General features: G+C 52.3%; 1 protein-coding gene across 13 annotated transcripts in view; it reads left to right on the forward strand.

Annotated features, from left to right (window-relative positions):
- The window catches only part of TMCC1 (transmembrane and coiled-coil domain family 1), a 155650-nt gene extending 150822 nt beyond the window's left edge, over positions 1-4828 (forward strand). For all 13 annotated transcript variants that reach the window (XM_070776884.1, XM_070776883.1, XM_070776890.1 and 10 more), the window contains one exon: positions 637-4828. In XM_070776884.1, the coding sequence (XP_070632985.1) occupies positions 637-951 (315 nt within the window). In that variant the 3' untranslated portion in view covers positions 952-4828. The remainder of the gene's footprint in view (positions 1-636) is intronic.
- Positions 4829-20368: the final 15540 nt, after the last annotated feature.

Genomic DNA, 20368 nt, shown 5'->3' on the forward strand with positions numbered 1-20368 from the left:
GTAGCCATTAAGAAGATCCAGGTGGGCCTCCACGCATTGACGTGGAGAATCGCCAGGGCCCTCTGTCAAGTGAGAAACACGTTGTGGACCAGTCCTGTGGTGTGATACTATTTGCACGAAGGTAGGAAATTTTTAAACAATTCCATGCATTTCCCTAAGGAGATCTGTGTGTAGCTTAAACACGGGTGAAAGGGTGAACACACACCAGACTGGCAGTCACTCCAAGGGCAGGGACCGGGGCTGAGGAAAACACCAAGGAAGCCTGTATGGCCTGTTAGGTGAGCAAGTGCATGTGTCCTGTGCAACTCAAATTAGTCATTGTTACGTGGGGGAAGAAAAGAAAGACACAATCGTGGATTTGAGGTCTTGTCATTAAAGTGTTCAAGACCAGATCTGACTGTGGCTGAATGCAGCGGAGCGCAGCAGAGGGGAATCGTAGTTGCTTGAATGGTAACCAAAAAGTAAATGATAGTGGCTTGAGTCATGAGTTGTGCCGTGGCCCCTCACACTCAAGACTCGCACACATTTCAGATCTCTGACGTGGCTCGGGATGCGCCTGGCCGCCCTGCAAGGCCTGCAGCTGCTCCGGGCGCCGTGAGCTTCCCGAGGCTTACCTCTCCCCTGTCTGGCCCGCAGGAGGCCCTGGAGGCGTGCCAGACCCGCATCTCCAAGATGGAGCTGCAGCAGCAGCAGCAGCAGGTGGTTCAGCTGGAGGGGCTGGAGAACGCCACCGCCCGGAACCTGCTGGGCAAGCTCATCAACATCCTCCTGGCGGTCATGGCAGTCCTTTTGGTCTTCGTGTCCACGGTCGCCAACTGCGTGGTCCCGCTCATGAAGACTCGCAGCAGGACGTTCAGCACGTTGCTGCTCGTGGTGTTCATCGCCTTTCTCTGGAAGCACTGGGACGCCCTCCTGGGCTACGTGCAGCGCTTCTTCTCCTCACCCAGATGATGCTGCCGTCGCCCGGAACGCAGTGCTCCCCTCCCCTCCGGCGAGTGCATGCAGCGAAGATGTAGACGGCCACTTCCCTCCTCTGGAGTTTTCTACAGCAACAAGAGTTGAGTGAATCTGTTTACATTTAGAATAATGTTTTTTTTCTTCTTCTTCTTCCTCAAAAGACGCAATTGCAATAGTATTTTTTAGATTTTATCCAAGAAGTTTTTTGGGCAACAATCTTGGATCACTTTTATGTAGCATGATTTTCCTTGGGATGCAAATCTGAAAACAGTCCTTTCACATGAACCCACCCTCTGGAGCACACTGAAGGGCATTCTAAATTGTGGCTTGAAGGACTGCACTAAAACCCACTAAAAAGATGCGCGAACACCTGACTAGGGAAACCAGTTGATCCTAACACCCTGCCTTGTCTGGGCTCACCACCTCTCCCCGTCCCAGACTAACTTTACTGTGAAGTCCTACCACATTCCATGTCTGAGTTTCTGCGCTCGGGGTGGATTTTCCTTGTCCGTGGAAGAACACGTGGATCTCCCTGGCTTTCTCACCCAAGTTGGCCACTCAAGCTAACCCTGGAAATATGATCAGTTTGGAGCCTGGTCCCATAACCTTTGCTAGGATACGAAAGAGGACATCACACCCCAAGGATCACTGCACAGTCCTACTACAGTATTTTGAAGTAGCCCTCTAACTACTTAATTTTAAACAAATCCCATGGCCGCACTTTTAAGGTTTTTTTTAAAAAGATGTGTATAGTCACCAACTTAAAAAAACAAACAAACAAAAAAATCCGAACAGCATACTTGAAGAATGTAATACTCAAACTCTCAGTGCTTCCTTATGGTTTCTAATAGGATTTTTTATTATTGTTATTATTATTATTGGGTTTTTTTGGAAAGGGTTGGGAGGGTCTTTTTTTTTTTTCCTCTGAAATAAAGAAGTGCTGTTTTTAAATGAAGAGATGTGTGGATATTTAAGTGTGCTGCCCCTCTTGTCCTGAAACAGTTTGAGGAAAGGAGAACTTGCTGTGAATGCCATCTCTGATGCCCTCGTCTGAGACGCGGCTTCAGCTCCCCCCTCTCTGGCTGCTGCTGCTGCTTCCTGGTGTCCTGCCCCTCCACGCCTCCCCCGACGGGCTTGGCTTGGTTGGAGAGGAAAGGGGTGCTCAGGCAGAGGGGAGGTGGTCTCCGCAAACCAGCGTGACAGGGTAGAGACGTTCCTGCCCCAAGACAGGTTCACCCAGTGACTTTGGGCTGGGGTTGTCTCTAGGAAAATCTGAGACTGTACTATGAGAGTCACAAATAATTCCTCGTGCTTTCTTAATTTATTTCTTAACACCTCCCTAACTACCAAGACCAAAGTGACGTGGGATCTTGTGTCTGTATTTTGTCCCCAGCCCGCCTTCATTTCACAGCTTTATTCTGTCTGCCCAAGAGAATCAACTGAGGATGATTCTCCCTAGAGAGCAGGAAAGGAAACGTCAGGTTAGAAGGACCCAAGTTTGGGGTGTAACATGTCGTCAGCCTCCTCTTCATCGAGATAGACATATTAGCTGTGCTCAGTGGACCTTTACATAGAGAGTTTAGAAAGATGGGCTGAGCCTGCATCCCTGTCTTATCACCAGTTCTACCATCTTGGTGGAACTTGGACTTTTCTGGCCTGTCTCGAAAGCGTGGTCAGCCTTTTCGTGTTCACAGTATTGAATCACAGACGCTGGTCCCTCTTGGCCTCCGTCCTGTGCAGCCAGGCAGTGAGCAAGGGGCATATGGCCTCTGCCCTGGAAAGAGACGCACAGCATGCTCTGCCCATCCTCCCTGTGCCAGGGGACGCTTCTGGCTCCAGATCAGCCTCGCCTGTCCGTCCGAGACGATGGCTTGCATGCCAGCTCCGGCCTCCCGTGGCCTGGCAGGCTGGCCTTCTCAGAGTCAGCGCGTGGTGTCCATCATCATCTCACGTTCTAACTCAGGTACCCCAGTCTTCACTCCATCCTCCACCCCCAGATGGTGACACCACACCTTCAGCTCTGCGGGCCTCTCAGAATCACTGCCCAGAACAAGGACCATGGGGCTGAATTTTCTTTTAAAATAATTGGAACCAGTTTATGTCCTGGCCCAAAACAAATTGTTCCCAAGCCCGTGTATCTAAAAATGTTGGGACTCCCCCAGCAGTCCAGCAATTAAGACTCTGCGCTTCCAATGAAGGGGGCATGGGTTCAATCCCTGGTCGGGGAGCTAAGATCCCTCATGCCGTGAAGCACGGCCAAACGATAAAAATACAAATGATAAAATGTTAAACTCTGCCTAAATATATTGCAGTGACTTTAGGTAGAAGTGTCAGAGGGCACCACGACCTGGTCAGACTAGCACGGTGTCTGCTAACTGTCTGCTTTAGGTTAGCCTCTCAGAGAGGGGAAGAGTGCCCCACGAAGTTACTGGAAATAACTCTAGCCACAATCGTCCAGTTTTTCTCAGAACTTTTGAGTCCCCTGAACTGTGGAGAGGCTACAAAGTTTGGAGGGCACCGGAATTCACTGGCTAGATGGATCAAAATTGTTCCTTTTTTTTTTTTTTTTGCTTTGGGACAATTTATATCAAAGGAAGGTTTGCACCTCCGGAAGCTCCCCGAGCTCCCAGCCAAACAGGCCCCCGCTGACTGTCCATCCTCTTCATCTGTCCCAGGAAGGACCTCCTCCAGGCCAGGTCAGGCCCAGTAATGGCTTTCTAGCTCTCCTGTCCCTTGATTATTCCCCAGGCCCAGCAGTTGTCTGCACCTAATGCTGTTTGTAACCATGCATCCATTTTCTCGCCTGCCTATCCCTGTTGCCTCTGAGTTTCTTTGCATTGTGGCTGTCCCTGAGTTGTCTTATCTGTTCAGAGTTCTCCTGTAACCTCGCTCTCACGGTTTAACAGTTCTGTGGGTGGAAACGTCTCCTCGCTTTAACGCTTCTTCTCTTCTAAAGACTGCGTGCATTCCCTGTGAAATGAAGCATTCCTGGATGACTGGTTGGTGTTGGTGTGTGAGGCTGACCGTGGCAGCCTGGGTGACTCTGTTCAAGTTGTAGAGTCTCCCTAATATTTTACCTTTTATATGATCGTTGAACGGCACTTCTGTCTGCTCGGATCTCAGTTCTTTGGAAAGAAACTCAGTGCACCCTAGCAAAGAAGGCTTTCCATTCCCCGGGCTCCTGAAGAAGCAAAAGTAAGGTTACATTTTATACTTCATGGACTGGGTGGGGTCTTCCCTCTCCCCTGAGCCCCTTCCACCCAATTAAGGTAAAACTTTGCTTCCAGGAAAAACTGGGATCAAGCCTTCCTTGCTAGCCACGTCGTGATAAGGAGCATAATGTTCACGTGGTCTTTGCTGCATTTGGTTTTGTTTTCTGATTTCATATTCCTCGGAGGTACAGTCGGATGAAATGCTGAATTCCAAGTGAGTTCCAGCAAGGAGCTGCCTTTCAGCTTCGGAAAATATGCATCCAAAACAAAGCCAAATATGATTTAAAAAAAAAAAACAAAAACCAACACAGGTCGGATTACGGTTCCCACCCCACGTGCAGCTGGGGATTTTGAATGCAGCTCTAAGAGTTGACATTGCTGTCTGTGTGTCGTGTATGCTGGGTGATGCCCTCAGTAGGAGTGATCACTAGACTGTAAGTGTGTTTTATCAAAGTGTGTAAGAGTGAAAACTCACTTGCACGAATTGAAAAGTACAGAAATGACACTTGTGAACGTGTGAACATTAACACTGTAGTTGATAGATCTTAAGCTGCTAATTGTTGAGAGAGAATTATGTTTATGTTGCGTCTGGTTGCTGCCAGTTCTCAGCAGCACTTTTACTGTACATACGAATTTGAAATAAAGACCTCAGCTATTAACGAGGTGGTTGGATTCGGGTTTGTTTTGCTCTTCGTTTTTGCATATTCAGTTCCAGTGACAAGTTTGTCAGTCTGAAAACTTCCCCCTAGTTTGTGCATTAGAAACTCTGTGTGTGTGAGTGTGTGAGTCTGTGTGTGTGTGTGTGCACGTGTGTGTGAGTGTGTGTGTTCAGCCAGTATCTCAAGACCATAACTGATCAGCTTAGAGCTGGGTAGCTGTCACAGTCTCCCGGATTGAGTAGACTCCACTTCAGACTGGCACTTTGCCACAGCTCCTCTACACTGGTAGGTAAGACTGCCTCCTGAGGGCTCCCCAGGTGGCTCCGTGGTAAACTCTACACCTGCCAATGCAGGAGCCGCAGGAGACGTGGGTTTGATCCCTGGGTCGGGAAGAGCCCCTGGAGGAGGACATGGCCACCCACTCCAGTGGTCTTGCCTGGAGAATTCCACGGACATAGGAGCCTGGCGAGCTACAGTCCATGGGGTTGCAGAGAGTCAGACACGACTGAGCAAACAGGCACGCAAGACTGCCTTTTCGTTCTGAGGAGGGAGTCCTTCAGAGGCAGGACCTTCCAAATTCAGCACCTGATGACCCGAAATAGGTATAATAATCCATGTCCATTTTGGTAATAAACAAATGTTACAATGGGACTAAAAACTTGCTTAGTAAAACATGTACCATTTGAAGTTCTGCATTCATGCAAGGAATATCTCCATCTGTGTAGCCTATCTCCATCTGTGGTTATGGTATTGATGTAATAGTTTCTGTGATGGTTTATTTATCTATCTTTTTTATGCTCTCTGGGAGGCCTCTGGAAATGGAGAAGCTCTGGAAGGCCTCTGGAAATGGATCTCGCTTTCGACAGGGCACCAAACGGGGTCCTCATGATTTTGATCCTTCACACCCACCATCTGAATGTCAAGATGTTTAGGTCACTCTACTGGCTTACTAGCTCTGTGCCTCCCCCTCCCGTCTATCAGCTAGAGAGATCTCACCCACCTTGATCCTGCCTGGTGGATGATGTGAAAGGAAGAGATGCCTCTTACGAAAACTTTAAATTGCTGTGAGAATGCCCTTGCTGCTGCTAAGTCACTTCAGTCGTGTCTGACTCTCTGCAACCCCGTGGACTGTAGCCTGCCAGGCTCCTCTGTCCATGGGATTCTCCAGGCAAGACTACTGGAGTGGGTTGCCATCCCCCTCCTCCAGGGGATCTTCCCAACCCAGGGATCGAACCCATGTCTGTGTCTCCTGCATTGGCAGACGGGTTCTTTACCACTAGCGCCACCTGGGAAGCCCCGTAAGCTGCTTGAAATATGGACCAGCCTGCTGTGTGCAGATGGTATGCTGGCCAGTCCGAAGGGGCCCTAAGTAGGCTACAAGTGAGTGACAAGTCCTAGAGTTTCACAGTGAACAGTGGGAACACACACGGAGCAGCCCTGACAGCAGATGATGGATAATTTCAAAGCCTGATTTATTATCATCCATTAAAAACTTGGGAGTATGGAAGACTAGAAATGGGCTTCCCTCATAAATCTGTGAAGCTGTGGTGTAGAAAACAGACTAGGGAGGCAGGGAATGGCCATGTGACCAACTAGAAAGTGTCTGCCTTACCGAACAGAGTCAATGGTGTCATTTTTAAACTATGAGCTAAAGTTGGTCCTAGCCAACTTGTGACCCCAAATCTCAGTAATCAAGAGTCGCTAACATTCACTGAATCTTTATCGAATGCTGGGCTTAAAGGCTTGGTCCTTGACACGCATGTGCTGTGTGCTTAGTCGCTCGGTCGTGTCTGACTCTTTGTGACCCCGTGGACTGTAGCCCACCAGGCTCCTCTGTCCATGGGGTTTCTCCAGGCAAGAATACTGGAGTGGGTTGCCATGCCCTTCTCCAGGGGATCTTCCTGACCCAGGGCTCGAACCTGGGTCTCCTGCATTGCAAGCAGATTCTTTACCAACAGAGCCACCAGGGAAGCCCACGTGACACAGAGTTCTCACATAATTCTTCCCAAGGTTCTTACACAGGCCTTGTCATCCTCACTGTCTAGCTGAGAAGCAAAGCTTGAGCTAAGTGGCTTTCCCAGAGTTACACTGTTAGGAAGTGGTAAATGAATGGGGTGGCAAATAAGTCTGTGCAACATATGTAACAAAAAATGAGTGTCCACAAAGGGTTAATGCAAACTGAGAAAATCATCAACCCAGTAGAAAATAGGCGGAGGTTCCCAGGTAAAGGAACGAATCACCAATAAGTATTCAAAAGAAAATGTTCAGCCTCATGGGTAAAGCAGTGCGTTAAACGGGGGGAAAAGTCCGTGGTGAAACAGAATTATCTACTTCTGTGCAAAGTATTGGGTTGGCCAGAAAGTTCCGAACAAACTTTTGGCCAACCCAGTAGTTTTGTTTGCATAACTCTATGTATGTAAGTATATAGAAATGAAAACCACATTAAAACTGTTCCCCATTATTACTTCTGGGAAAGGGAGTGGGAGGGATGGTGGTGAAAAGGGACTTTGATGTTAGATTGTAAAGTATGAATCTCTTAAACATGAATGTATCTGTGTATCTTTAAAAAATCAAAACCTGTGTTTTTTTTTTTTTTTTTTTTTTTTAGTAATAGGTCCATTGAGAAGAAGCAGGAAAGAGTTGACAGTGTCTCCTCATGCCAGATTGTAATTTAGGATTACCTTAGAAGGAGATCCGAGCCAAGTTTGGACCACCCATTGGGTTTCTTCCCAGCCTGGATTTCTGGGTGTGGTGGTCAGATGGATTGTCTCCCTGCCCCGGGGGTGGAGGCAGGGCGTGGGGCAGGGGTACATGGGGCGGTGGGCTTGCAGCAGCTGCTGCCACCTTGACTTATCCTCCAGCCTTTGGGAGCCACTCCCTGCACCGTGCCGGGTGGTGGAGGTGTGCTCGGTCAAGGGGGTGGACCCTGTGTTGTAACAGCCAGGAGCCAAGTGTGGGGGCGAAGAGGAGGCTGCCGTTCTGAGCCAGCAGTTGGGAAAGGCTGGAGGAGGAGGCGCGGTGTCTGGGCTGAGAGATGATGGGTTTCTGGTGGGTGGAGATGAGTGAGGGGGCCGTGCACGCTGAAGGAACGGTACTGGCACACAGCACCCAGGCGACAAAGGCCACGGCGAGTGGTTTAAGCAGCAGATGAGAGCCTCGGACGGCGCAAGCATGCTGGGAGAACCTGTGAACCAGAGACAAAGTTAACAGCAGTCCTGAACCATTATGAACGCCCTGCTGAAGGCTTACCCTGTGGCTGCAGGAAGCTGTCGGGGTATAGCGACCCACCCTGTGTTTAAAGGCAACTGTAGCCCTTTCGCAATGAACCAGTAGCCTCTTTCTCATGGCATTTGGCTGGCTGAGAAGCGCTGTCCAAGGTATTTGGTCATTTGCCTTTTTGATCCTGTAATGGAAGAAGCTCAAGTTTTTGATCTGCGAGGTGAGGGTATGGTGAGAGCATAGGAAGCTCAGAGTTCAGTTCATATACGTAAATGGAAGTCACTCTTGGCCTGAGAACCCTTAAAGGGATCTTCTACATCAGGAGTCCTTAACGGCTTATTTAGGTCTCTGCATTAAAGAATGCTTAAAAATGTCCAAAGGAATATTCTTTTAGAAGACTCATTTCAGTAACTGTTGAGACAGTTAAAAGGTACAACAAACCACGAAGAAAATCCATTATAATAACTACTATACCTTAGAGGTTGTAAGGATGAGATTAAATAATTGCGCAGTACCTCACGCAGCTCCACAGTCTCGATTCTTCATGGAATTATTAATAGACTGAGGACTTTTTGAGGACATGGACCTCTCTCACTCATCTGGATCCCTTCAGATTACGTCCCATCTCTCATTCTTATCTGACGAAAGAACCAGTAGCCAGAACTTGGGCTCTCTGTTGCCAGCTCTAGATTGTAAGTTGGCTTGGGGGAGGGGGGGGATCAGTATGTGTCAATAATACTGTGACCATGGAAACAGCAAGAGAGAGCATCCCGTCCATAGAGAACAGAAACTAGCAGATGGACGCAGGTACACTGGGCCAAGGGGCTAACGACAGACTCTACTGGGGACTTCTTTTTATAAATTTATTTATTATGTATTTGGCTGCATGGGATCGTTGGCTGTGGTGAGCGTTAGGCTTCTCTCTAGGTGTGGTGCAGGGGCTTAGTTGCCCCCGAGACACATGGGATCTTACTTCCCTGACCAGGGATCAAACTGGCGTCCCCTGCATTGGAAGGCAGAGTCTTAACCACTGGACCACCAGGGAAGTCCCTACTGGTGACTTCTTAACCACAGGTAGGGATGGTGCTGTGTCGGTGGCCATGTCCTCAGTGCCTGGTTCGGCGCCTGGCACAAGGTGAGTGCTCTTTGAAAAGTGGAATTTTAGGTCATTTCAAAGAGGGCCAGTGGGACGAAATCCAGGTGCTCTTAACGCTGTGACAGAAGATTGAGTCCTCCATTAGATACAGTGGTCACTCAGTGGTGCTGTGTTTTCCTGATGGAGATACAGAAGCCTCTCATAATCCATGATTGGCGATGTGGGGAAGTAAAAATAAATGTAGGTTTCTCCCAAGTTAAAAAAGGAGAGTTTTTAAGTTGCCACACATAGAATCCCTCGTCTGTGCCAGGCACAGAGGCACTTGTTTATTTCTGATTCTTAACAGTTGCTCTGAAGAGGAGATGGTGTGTAATTGCCATGTTGCAGATGAAAGCAAACTCAGATAGGTGTTTAGGTTTTATTCTCTGGGCCAGTCATTTCACTAGTAAATGGCAAAGGCAGGATTTGGACTCAGAGACCCTGAATCTCACTGCTTCATGCGCCGGAAGCATTTTTTTTCCCTCTCTTACATTTTCAGTAGGTATCTTCCAGAACATAAATGAAACACTTCCTGCTGAAATTCATTTAATTATCATGACCAGGTTGCCAGCCCAGAGAAACTGAGTTGGGTAATTGGAGTGCTATGCTATTTGCCCCTGCCCTAAAATAGCCCAGACTACTGTACTTAATCTTTTTGGATAACAAGCTTTATTGAGGTAACATGCAGTTTACTCGTTTAAAGTGTTCTGCTCAGTTCTGCTCAGTGGTCCATCCAGCACCACTAATCCCAGACCATTTTCATCCCCTAGAAAACCCACCCGTAAACTGTTCCCGCTATCCTCCCAACCCGAAGAACTCTAATCTACCTTCTGTCTGTAGCCTTGCCTCTTCTGGATGTCTTACATAAATGGAATCGCACAGTATGTGGTCCTTGGTGCCTGGCGTTTTGCACGTGGTACGTTGTCCAGGATCATCCGTGTGGCCGCATGTTTCAGCGCCTCGTTCCTTTTTGCTGCTGAATAATACTGCATTGTGTGGATACACGTTTCTATCCATCCATTGGCTGGGGGATATTCAGGTTGTTTCCACTTTTTTTTAATGGGCTTCCTAGGTGGCTCAGTGATAAATCTGCCTGCCGATGTAGGAGATGCAAGTTCAACCCCTGGGTTGGGAAGATCCCCCTGGAAAAGGGAATGGCAGCCCACTCCAGTATTCTTGCCTGGAGAATCCCATGGACAGAGGCGCCTGGCAGGCTGCAGTCCACGGGGTCACAGAGAGTGTCAGACGTGAGTGAGTGACTTTCACAAGTTTAACTGGGTCCTCAACGACCAGGAGTTATTGGGTCGCCACCAGTAAGTACAGTAGGTGCTTGGGCTTTGTGACTGCTGATCAAGCAGCTTTGAGACTCTTGGTGCTTAACACCAAGATTTTATTTAAAAGAGAGAGGAAGGAGAGAGAGAAGGAAGCCTGGCTTCCTACAAGCGGTGTCCCCTGACGCTCCCTTCACGCCTTGGCCTCTTTGCTCGTCTTCTCCTTCTTGCAGTGACCTCCCCCAGCCCTGTTTGTCTGCCTGACAGCTCCTACTCTTGTATTTAACTCTTTAGTTAGGAGTTTTTCAAACAGGGGCCGTCAGTGAATAGTGTCCTAAACCTCAGTCATCAGTCACCAGCTTGTGGTCAGTCTTGCCTCATCCACACACCTGCCTTCCCCTCCCGTCTCTCTTCAAACTGGATCCTTCAGGAGGAAATAACCAGGTAGCATACATTATTTGTCCCTTTGGGGTTTTTTTCTGGTCAAAAAAAAAATTTTTTTTAACTATGGTGAAATTCATATGACAAAAAATGAACCTTTTTTTTTTCCCCCTTATTTCAAATGAGTTGGTTTAATTTCAGGTGGTACAGAGATCAGGATAGAACACGGACTTAAGAACACACTTTGGCAGGATTCTGGACTGGGTTTACATGCATCTCATAGCTGAGGTAGAATAGAAATGGCTGAGAAGAGCTAAAGATGAACCAGTGCGTGACTTTTTTTTTTTTAAGTTTATTCTTAAATGTAGAATAGGTTCCATGACAGCACTTCCTTCTAGCTATAGGTGGCAACAGATACTGTGGAAGCGAATCCAGGCGTTTACACAGGAATGGAACTAAGGGTCATCGTCGCCTCAGGCACAAGGACCAGCTTCCCTTTTGGCCAGATTTCTCAACTCCACCGGGGGCCGTGGCCTTTCCCCGAGGCCTTCGCTTTCAGCTCCTTCCGCTCTTCCTCCTGCTGGTGCCTAAACGCCTTATCTTCCTCCTCCATCTCCTCCTTGCTTCTTCAACTGCTTCTCGGGCTTCCTGCCGCCTTCGTGGCCCCACGTGGCTCCCGCCACTGAAAGGAACCAGGTTACAGAGAACAGCTCGGTGGCGTTTGGCGGGTGCTGGGGCCGTCGCCGCCTCTGCCCAGCGTGACGGCAGTGTCCTCGCCCCGGAAGGAAACGCGGCACCTGATGCGCGGGTGTTCCCCCACGCCCCCTCCACGAGCTGCGACCACCGCCCTGGGCTGTGTCCCTGAGAGTTCCCTGTTCTGGATGTTCTCTACAAGCGCAGTCATCCAAAACGGGACCTTTCTGGCTGGCAGCTCCTTTCCTCAGCGCGTTTTCAGCGTTCATCCGTGCTGTGGCGTGGATCGGCACTCCACTCCTTCCCGCGCTGAAGCAGATCCTGTCGTAGAGGCAGGCGCGCGTCGCCGCCCGATGGCCGTTGGGACCGTTTCCACCGTCCGAGGGCTATGTGTTATATAGACACGCTGCAGCCATGGGCGCAGGTCCACACGCACTGGTTTCAGTCCTTGCTTTCAGTTCTCTCGGGGTGGACGCCTACGAGAGACCTTGCCGGCTCACGCGGCAATTCTGTGTGTGACCTTCTGGGGATGTGAGCTGCCTGTCCCCTGTGGAGCCTGCCCTGACTCCCCCACGCACACTCAGGGGATACCAGCTTTGCCAGCCCCTCCGTTAGAGCAGCCCCCTCACCGAATGGCGTCTTTGCTTTATGCGTGGTGTTTGCCACGCTGCATGGCTTCCTCTGGTAACCAAGCCCTGGGTCAGTGAAGTAATCCCATGATCCTGGCTCAGGAGATGGACCAGTAATTCCAGGCAGGGCAATCTGCGTGGGTCCGGAGGCTCTTGCTGGCTGAGTGGGGAAAGAGGAACTCTTCTGTTTGTTATCAACAGGGGCCCTGTGTGCCCAGGGCTGCCAGGAACACAGCCCAAGCTCAAGAGGGAGGGAGGCAAGGCCCAGACAAGGACAAAACAGGTTCCTGTCAAACCAGTTTGACTCCTGGATGCAGCCATGCTTGAAGCCAGTTTCAGTTCTAGAAGCTCCCGGTTCAGGAGCCAGTGCCTGCGTGCTCACACGCTTCAGTCGTGTCCAACTCTCTGCGACCCCAGGGACTGTAGCCCACCAGGCTCCTCTGTCCCTGGGATTATCCAGGCAAGAATACTGGAGTGGGTAGCCACGCCCTCCTCCAGGGGATCTTCCCAACCTAGGGATCGAACCCGCGTCTCTTACGTCTCCTGCTTGGCAGGCAGGTTCTTTACCAGTAGTGCCACTGGGGAAGCTCTCGTGAACCAGTGAATTCCCTTTCCTGCTGAAGCTAGTTTGAGTTGGGTTTTGTTGCCCGCAGCCAGGAGATGCCCCTGACGGTGGACTTGTACGAGACTGTCCGCCAGTCCCCTGCCCTCCGGGACCACAGTGCCCCGCGCTTCAGTCGTGCTGTCTGCACGGGAGTGGCCGCATCATCAGAATCGAACGAGGGACCACGAGGGTCAGTTCCAGTTCTTGGGTTGTGGAAGCAGGTGAGTGTGACGTCTGTGAGAGCTGTCAGCAGGGAGAGAGTCCACACAGGCAAAGAGGTGAGGCGGGGCACAGCCCAGCACCCCAGGCCCCGGCCCAGCTCTGCACCGGCCACGCGGTCCTCGCCGGGGTTCACTGTGTAAGACATACCTATGCTCCTCTCAACGAGGCACCCACCCTTTGGGGGCCCAATCTAAGGAGGAACTGTGTGGAGGTTCCAACACCCAACTGTGCTTTTGAGCTATAAACATGGCCATTTCATATGGCACAGTGTCGTGTGAATGGTATTCTGCTGATGAGGTCAGAGAGGTCGGGGTCTTGCCCAAGGGACTGCGTGTGTGCTCAGCCATGTCTGATTCTCTGCGACCCCGTGGACTGTAGCCTGCCAGGCTCCTCTGTCCATGGGATTATCCAGGCAAGAACACTGGAGTGGGTTGCCATTCCCTTCTCCGGCATCTTCCCGGCCCAGGGATCGAACTCTTGTCCCCTGCATCGCAGGCAGATTTTTTTTCTCTTTGTACTGTCTGAGCCACCAGGGAAGCCCAGGAGGGTGTCGTGAGTCACCTCGTCAGGTACCCAGATCAGCAGCCAAGAGGCAGTAGATACTCAGCGAAAGTCCAGCAGCCCTGCCAGCATCCTGGACGCTCTTCGCCTCGCTTGACAAAGCGCTCGCTGTTGCCTCCACGCCTTCACACGCGCTGTTCCCACAGCCCTGTCCTCCATCCATCTGCTTTGGCGTTTCTCTTCTTCTTCAGAGAGCCCCGCTTCTCAGAAATCTTCCTTGACCAGCCCTTCTCCCCACAGCCCCCAGACAGACCAGGAAGCTGTCTTCAGTCCCTTCTCCGTGTCTGGGGCCCAGCGGCAGCTGAGCAGGGCTCCGGGATCACACCATGAGCGGTGGTCGAGCAGTTACATGACTGTCAGCCCCGCTGGGGCTGTGAGCAGACCTGGGAGGGGCCGGTTCCTCTGCTCCGAGACCTCGGACTCTCACTGTGCTCAGGTGTGAAACAGCGGTTGAGGTAGACATCTCCCGGACAAGGGACAAGTACCCAGAGGAGCCTGTGTCTGCAGGGAGCCCGGCCTGACACTTCAGAGCCAGCTGCCTGGACCCACCCATCGGAGAACTGCAAACTGCTTAGCTGGCGGCCCCTGCGAAAGAACTCAGAAACACCACACCCTCTTACGCGTTCAAAAATTGACATCGACAATGTCGAAGCTAAAGTGGGTACACAGGGTGTACTTTTCGGGGTATGTTAAATATGGACACTGTAAGCTTGAACTGTTTGATCACTCCAAGTTACACATCCCTTGAAGCTGAAGAGCATAGTGGCCCCACCGGAACTCGTGTAGACAGCACACAAACAAGCTCCTCTGTATTGAGGTTTCGCCTCAGTTTCTCTGAAACTTGTCTTCAGTTCCGCTCCTCTCAAAAGCTTTTAGCCCAGTGTAATTTATTCTTATGGGCTTCCCTGGTGGCTCAGTAGTAAAGAATCCACCTGCCAACGCAGGAGACGCAGGTTTGATCCCTGGGTCAGGAAGATCCCCTGGAGAAGGAAATGGCAACCCACTCCAGTACTCTTGCCTGGAGAATCCCATGGACAGAGGAGCCTAGTGGGCTACGGTCCATGGGGTCGAAGAGTCAGACACCACTTAGCAACTAAACAACCACAATACACTTTAAAATATATATATATTTATTTGACTTTGCTGGGTCTTAGCTGTGGCATGTGGGATCTGGTTCCCTGACCAGGGATTGAACTCAGGCCCCTTGCGTTGGGAGTGCAGAGTCTTAACCACTGGACCCCCAGGGAAGTCCTCAACAGTATATTCTCATGCCTGAAAGTCGCTTACTGATCACACCATCTTCTCTGTGACAACTATGGATGTAAACCAGTTTTAAATTTTTAAAAATTTTCTGTGCTCCTAAGTCACTAAGTGCAAACTGTTATTCTGCAAAGGTATGATCACAAATACTAGTACATGATTGGTCAAAACTATAAATATTATAAGTTTTGATAGATACTGATTACACAAAGTATTATTTCACATGACATTTTTAATGGTTTAACTGGATTGCCCCCGTCTTGTGTACTAGTGGAGAAGTATTACTTATCTCTACAGCTTCATCTCTTCTTCATTCTTATTTTTACGGCTATAAGCACTCAGAAATCTTGTCACATAAATAAGGAACAGAAAAGAAAGGAAGGAGTCCTGGAGTAACGTTAACCATGTTACCTCCGTTTGCGTTTTACACCAGAAATCACTAGTAATCCATCAGAAAGAGTTATTTTTTGTTGCCGCCTGGTGCTTGGTATTATTATTTGTGCATGATTCCATTTTTTGTAATAAAAGTTAAAGACATTATGATTACTCTCTGTTAGTTGACAAAAGGAGTGGGCCCTCCTGCCATTTGTTGCAAGCAAGAAATGGAAGCCACTGGACTGGCCAAAGGATTTATCTCCCAGTACTGGCAGCCCTTACAGCCCTGATCCCTCTCCAGACCCAGCGCAGGACTTCCCCTGGCCTTGCCAGCTGGGGGCATTTGCCTTTGTTTCCCAAAGCAAGAAGCCGTTTCCTCAAGGAGTCATTTGAAACCCCTGGTGAATGGCTGGGGAGCAGCCCTTGGCCAAAGGACCTGGAGAAATGGTTCAGGCCAGGAAGAATGAAAAAGACTCCATCTTAGGCTGTAAGTGCATTCTCTGGCCCGCTCTGCCTCTCCCACACACCCTGCCCAGAATCTGCTACCTTTCAGTAGAGAAGACCTGAGTGGGACCTGCCCCGGGGCCATGTGGTTAAGGAGGGTGAGGCTGGAACTCTTCACATGGATCTTTTCTAAATACTTCAGCCTGAGAAGGCTTAGTGAATACATCTAATTTAACATAAAAATGAACAACTAAATGTGATCCAGGATTTGGAATGGGGATGGGGTACGGGAATGCTATAAAAGGCCTCGTTGGGACAACTGGCAATATTTGAATAATATTTTGCAGAGTACATAATAGTCTTGCATCACCATTACATCGCCGGATCTTGAAAGCTCTACTGCGGCTGTGTAATAGGATGTCCTTGTTCTTGGGAAGCACAAACTGAAGGATTTAGGGTTCAAGGGGCAGCACGTCTGCAATTTACTCTCCCCGTGCTTGGAGGTGGGGGCGGGGTGACTTGAATGTACGTAGAGGGGGGTCCGAATGCTAACACTTGATGAATCTTGGTTAAGAAAGTCCTAGAGCTCTCTCTGTTACTAGTCTCAGAATTTTTCTGTAACTTCGAAAACGATTCAGAAAGACTGGCGCTGCAAGCCCGGTCTCTGTCGCCGCCTGGCGGCTACTGAGGGGAGCGCACCCTCCCTGGCGGAGACATTTAAACTCCTGGCCTCCCGCAGCGGCTCCCGGCGGATCAGAGATTCCCGCCCAGGGCATCCCTGGCTGGGCAGGTTTGATTTTCCATTCCTAGGTCCATCCGCCATCTGTGAACCACTGCAAGCGCCTTTTTTGTGCAACCAAGGTGAGGTCGCGGTAATGTTGGTTGGAGAGGAGTCAGTTTCAGAGCGTCTTCCAACCCGGATGCTTACTGCAACCAGGGAAAGCGAGGCCGGGAGAGGGCACGTCGTCGTCGAGCATAGCTGAAAACGAAGCCTTCCTGACTTATCTATTCTCAGCAAACTGCCGGCCCGTCTCTTCATCGAGTTTGACTCAGATGCAGCCCCTAAAGTCTGGGCTCCCACGAGTCGGCTCTCTGACTTCACTCCTTCCCAGCAGGCGCCTCCCCCAGCCGGCCTCGGACCGGGGTCTCGGTCCACACGGCTCCTCTGCCCCAACTGCGCCCCACCCCGCCCCCCGAGGCTGCCTCTTCCTCCCGTGCTTTCTGCCAGGACGTCACCTGCCCAGAGCCTCCGGCGACCACCCCTCTCGCTGAGCCTTCCCTCACCGGTATCCCAGCTTGTGCAACCGTGCAGTCACTTACTTGTCGTCTAAACGATGCTCTGCACCCCCTCTGCCCCCGCCCCCCAGTGGAATGGGGGCCCCCTGCAGACGAGACCCTCTCTGGTTTCCCTCGTTCAAAGCGGGGCGCTGGCAAGGACAGCGAGGTTTGCCCCGTCTCCCCGATTCCCCAGCTTTGCAGCCACGTGACCCTCAGCGAGGGAATGTTTCCTCCCACCCCATCCACCCACCCGCCAGCGGCGTCTGTGATTTCGGAGGGGCTCAAAGCCCCAGGGGGAAGGGGGAGCTGGTGGCCGAGTGACCTCTGGGGACGGCGCGGCGGGGCACGCGGGGCTCGCCTCCCTCCTGCAAACGAGGAGGGAGCGGCACGGGCAAGGGGAGGCGCCACTGCGCGACCCGGGGGACTCCCAGCCCCGGGCCCGCGGAGGGTCCCACCCCCGGGACAATGCGGGGCGGGGCGGAGCGGACGTGCAGACAATGGCCCTCGCCCACCCGGCGCCGCTTCCGGCCTTTCCCAGCCCCGGCGGGAGGGAGGGGGCACCGGGGAGGCCGGCGCGGCTCCGGGCCACACATCCCGGGCGCGGGAGGGACTAGGCAGCACCCGCGCGCGGAGCCTCCCGCGGCCCCCACGACTGCGGAGCCCTAGGAGATGAGTACCCCCCGGCCCCGTCCTGCAAGTGGCCGACAAGGGGAGTGGTGGCTTTAAAAAAAAAAAAAAAAAGGTTTTGCTTTTTTCCTATCAAGATGTGATTTAGCTAGAGGGAAATGGACAGATGTTAAACGTGAATGTTTACAGGGTTATACCCTGGAGAAGGAAATGGCCACCTAGCCCAGTATTCTTGCCTGGGAAATCCCATGGACAGAGGAGCCTGAGGGTACTACAGTCCTTGGGGCCCCAAAGAGTCTGAGCGACTAAAGAACGACAACTATCCTTATTCATGAGGGCTCCACCTTCACGACTACTCACCCTGCAAAAGATTCCCCCTCCTAATGCAATCACATTGTGGATTAGGATTTAACAGATGAATTTGAGTGGGGGGGACCGCGTTCGACCTACAGCAGAGCCTCCGGAAGAGTCATTGAAAAACAAATGAGGAAAGAGGGGAATGAACACAGGTGCTGTCTAGAAGCCCAGGATGTGGGAGGCAGGCAGCAAGCCCATGCATGGCAGGCAGGCAGGCCGTGCTGCGGGGCCACCTCCTGAACCTGGGCAGCTCCTGGAGGCCGGGTCCTGCCTCCCAAGCCCCTTGTGCTCTGAGTTTTGGAAGATGGGGAGGTGGGGCTAGGAGGGGCCTGCCTCCCAGCGTTCAGCAGGTCTTCGTTGCACATGTGCTGTATGTGGGCCACTCTGGCACGGAGCACCACCCGCTGCCCTGGTGGAGGTGCCAGTCCGTCAGGAGAGGTGGTTGACAGCCCCGATGAGCCGGGAGCGCTCCTGTGAAGGGGGCCATGGGAGCAGACATTCGAGCGATGAGAAGGCAGCAGCCCCGGGGAAAGGGCGTAAGAGGCAGAGGGAACAGCAAGGGCCAAGGCCGGGGGGTTAGAGCATGCCAGGTGGACTGAAGAGAGAGCGTGGGGACAGCGGGAGGGGCCAGGACCGGCCAGGGCACCAGGGGAGAAGGCACCTTGGTTGGCTTCTGTGGCAGAGACAGAGTACCGCCGCATGACAACAGAAATTTCTTTTCCTGCAGTTCTGGAGGCCAGAGGGTTTCCCTGATGGCTCACACAGTAAACCATCTGCCTGCAATGTGGGAGACCTGGACTGGACCCCTGGGTCAGGAGGATCCCGTGGAGAAGGGAATGGCTTACCCACTCCAGTATCCTTGCCTGGGAAAGCCCATGGGCAGAGGAGCCTGGCGGGCTACAGCCCATGGGATCACAAAGAGCCCCATCAGGCTCACTGGAGGCCAGAAGTCAAGGTCAAGGCGTCAGCGGGTTTACTTTCCCCTGACGTCTCTCTCCTTGGCCTGCAGATGGCCCCCTTATCGCTCTGGCCACACATGGTCTGTGCGGAGACTTGTCTGTGTCCTAATCTCTTCTTATAAGGACACTGGTCCCGTTGGCCTGGGGCCCACCCATATGACCTCGACTTAATCACCCCCTTGAAAGGCCCTGTCTCCAAATCCAGTCACATTCCGAGGTGCTGGGGTTGGGACTTGAGGATGTGAATCTGGGGACACAATTCAGCCCCTGACAGATGGCTTTTGCTCTTGGGGAGGTGGGGGCCTGGCTGAGTGTTGAGCGAGAAGAGACAAGATCTGATTTGCATATTAATAAGGATCCCTCTGGCGCCGAGGCAGGAGGGGAATAGACTGGGGGGGGGGGGGGGGAGAAGGGGGGGAGGAGAGTGGTGGGGGACGGCTGAGACCAGTGAGGCGGCTACTGCCCAGTCCAGGCTGGAAGCTGGTGGCTGGACCTGGGTGGCATGGTGGGCGGGGAGCAGCAGCCAGACTCTTTGTTCCAGGGTGCGGGACCAGGAGGTTTTCCCAAAGGACGGAGCTGGGGGGGTGCAGGAGAGGAGGGGTGGGGGTGGGGCCCTGGCTTCCTTATCCAGCAGGTGCCTACTGTGTGCAGCCCTGCCCCCCCAGGAGAGGCAGGCGAGGCCCCAGGCCTGCTGACTCCAGCTGACTTCTCCTCTGGCACTTCCTTCCCAACTCCTGGCTGTGGATCCTGACCCCCCCCCCCCCCAATTGGACAAACATCTTGCGGCCGTTTCCTCCTCGCCTGCCCGGAGCCCGGCCTGGCCTGAACAAACACTCGGGACCTGCGCTTCCGGCCTCAGCTCTGGGAAAAGCCCGGCCAGGGGCCGCCGAGGTCAGCCCTGAAGGGAAGTGGGAAGGGGGCCCCTGAATGGGGTCCGGCCTGGCCGGCCTTGGCGCTTCATTGACCCCCATCCGTAGAATGGGCCTAATCACGCCCACCTCAGAGGCCCCTAGGGAGACAAGACGTGCCCTCTGGGCCTGGCACAGGACGGGGGACACTGCCCAGGGGGCCGTGAGAGGCCTGGGATGGAGGGAGGCTCCAGGGGACTCCCCCAAGGAACCACAGTGCCAGGAGGGGCCAGACTTAACTCTCCTCCTGTGGCCTCCCACTTCTTGTTCCTATTTCCGAAAAGTGTCCCACCAGGCTGCTGTTCCAGTCCTGGTCCCGACAGACCCTCCCCGGTGTGTCGCTATCAGAGATTAGGAGCCAGGCCCGGGGTGCGGCAGGAGTGGACAGACAGCTCTTGACAACGCAAATAGGCGAAGATGGCTGAATGTGAGGAGCGAGCTCCCCGTCGCTGGACGTATGAGCAGAGCCAGCCGGATGCGCAGGAGGCAACCCCTGCCAACACTTACTCTTCCTTACCTGCTCCCAGTGCCCTGGACTGGAGGCAAGCTAGTGCGTTCTGGGGGTCACAAAGATCCAGGTTCCAATCTGGATCCGCTGTGTGCCCAGCCCCTCAGTT

Source organism: Bos indicus, chromosome 22, assembly GCF_029378745.1.
Source record: "Bos indicus isolate NIAB-ARS_2022 breed Sahiwal x Tharparkar chromosome 22, NIAB-ARS_B.indTharparkar_mat_pri_1.0, whole genome shotgun sequence".
NCBI lineage: Eukaryota > Metazoa > Chordata > Mammalia > Artiodactyla > Bovidae > Bos > Bos indicus.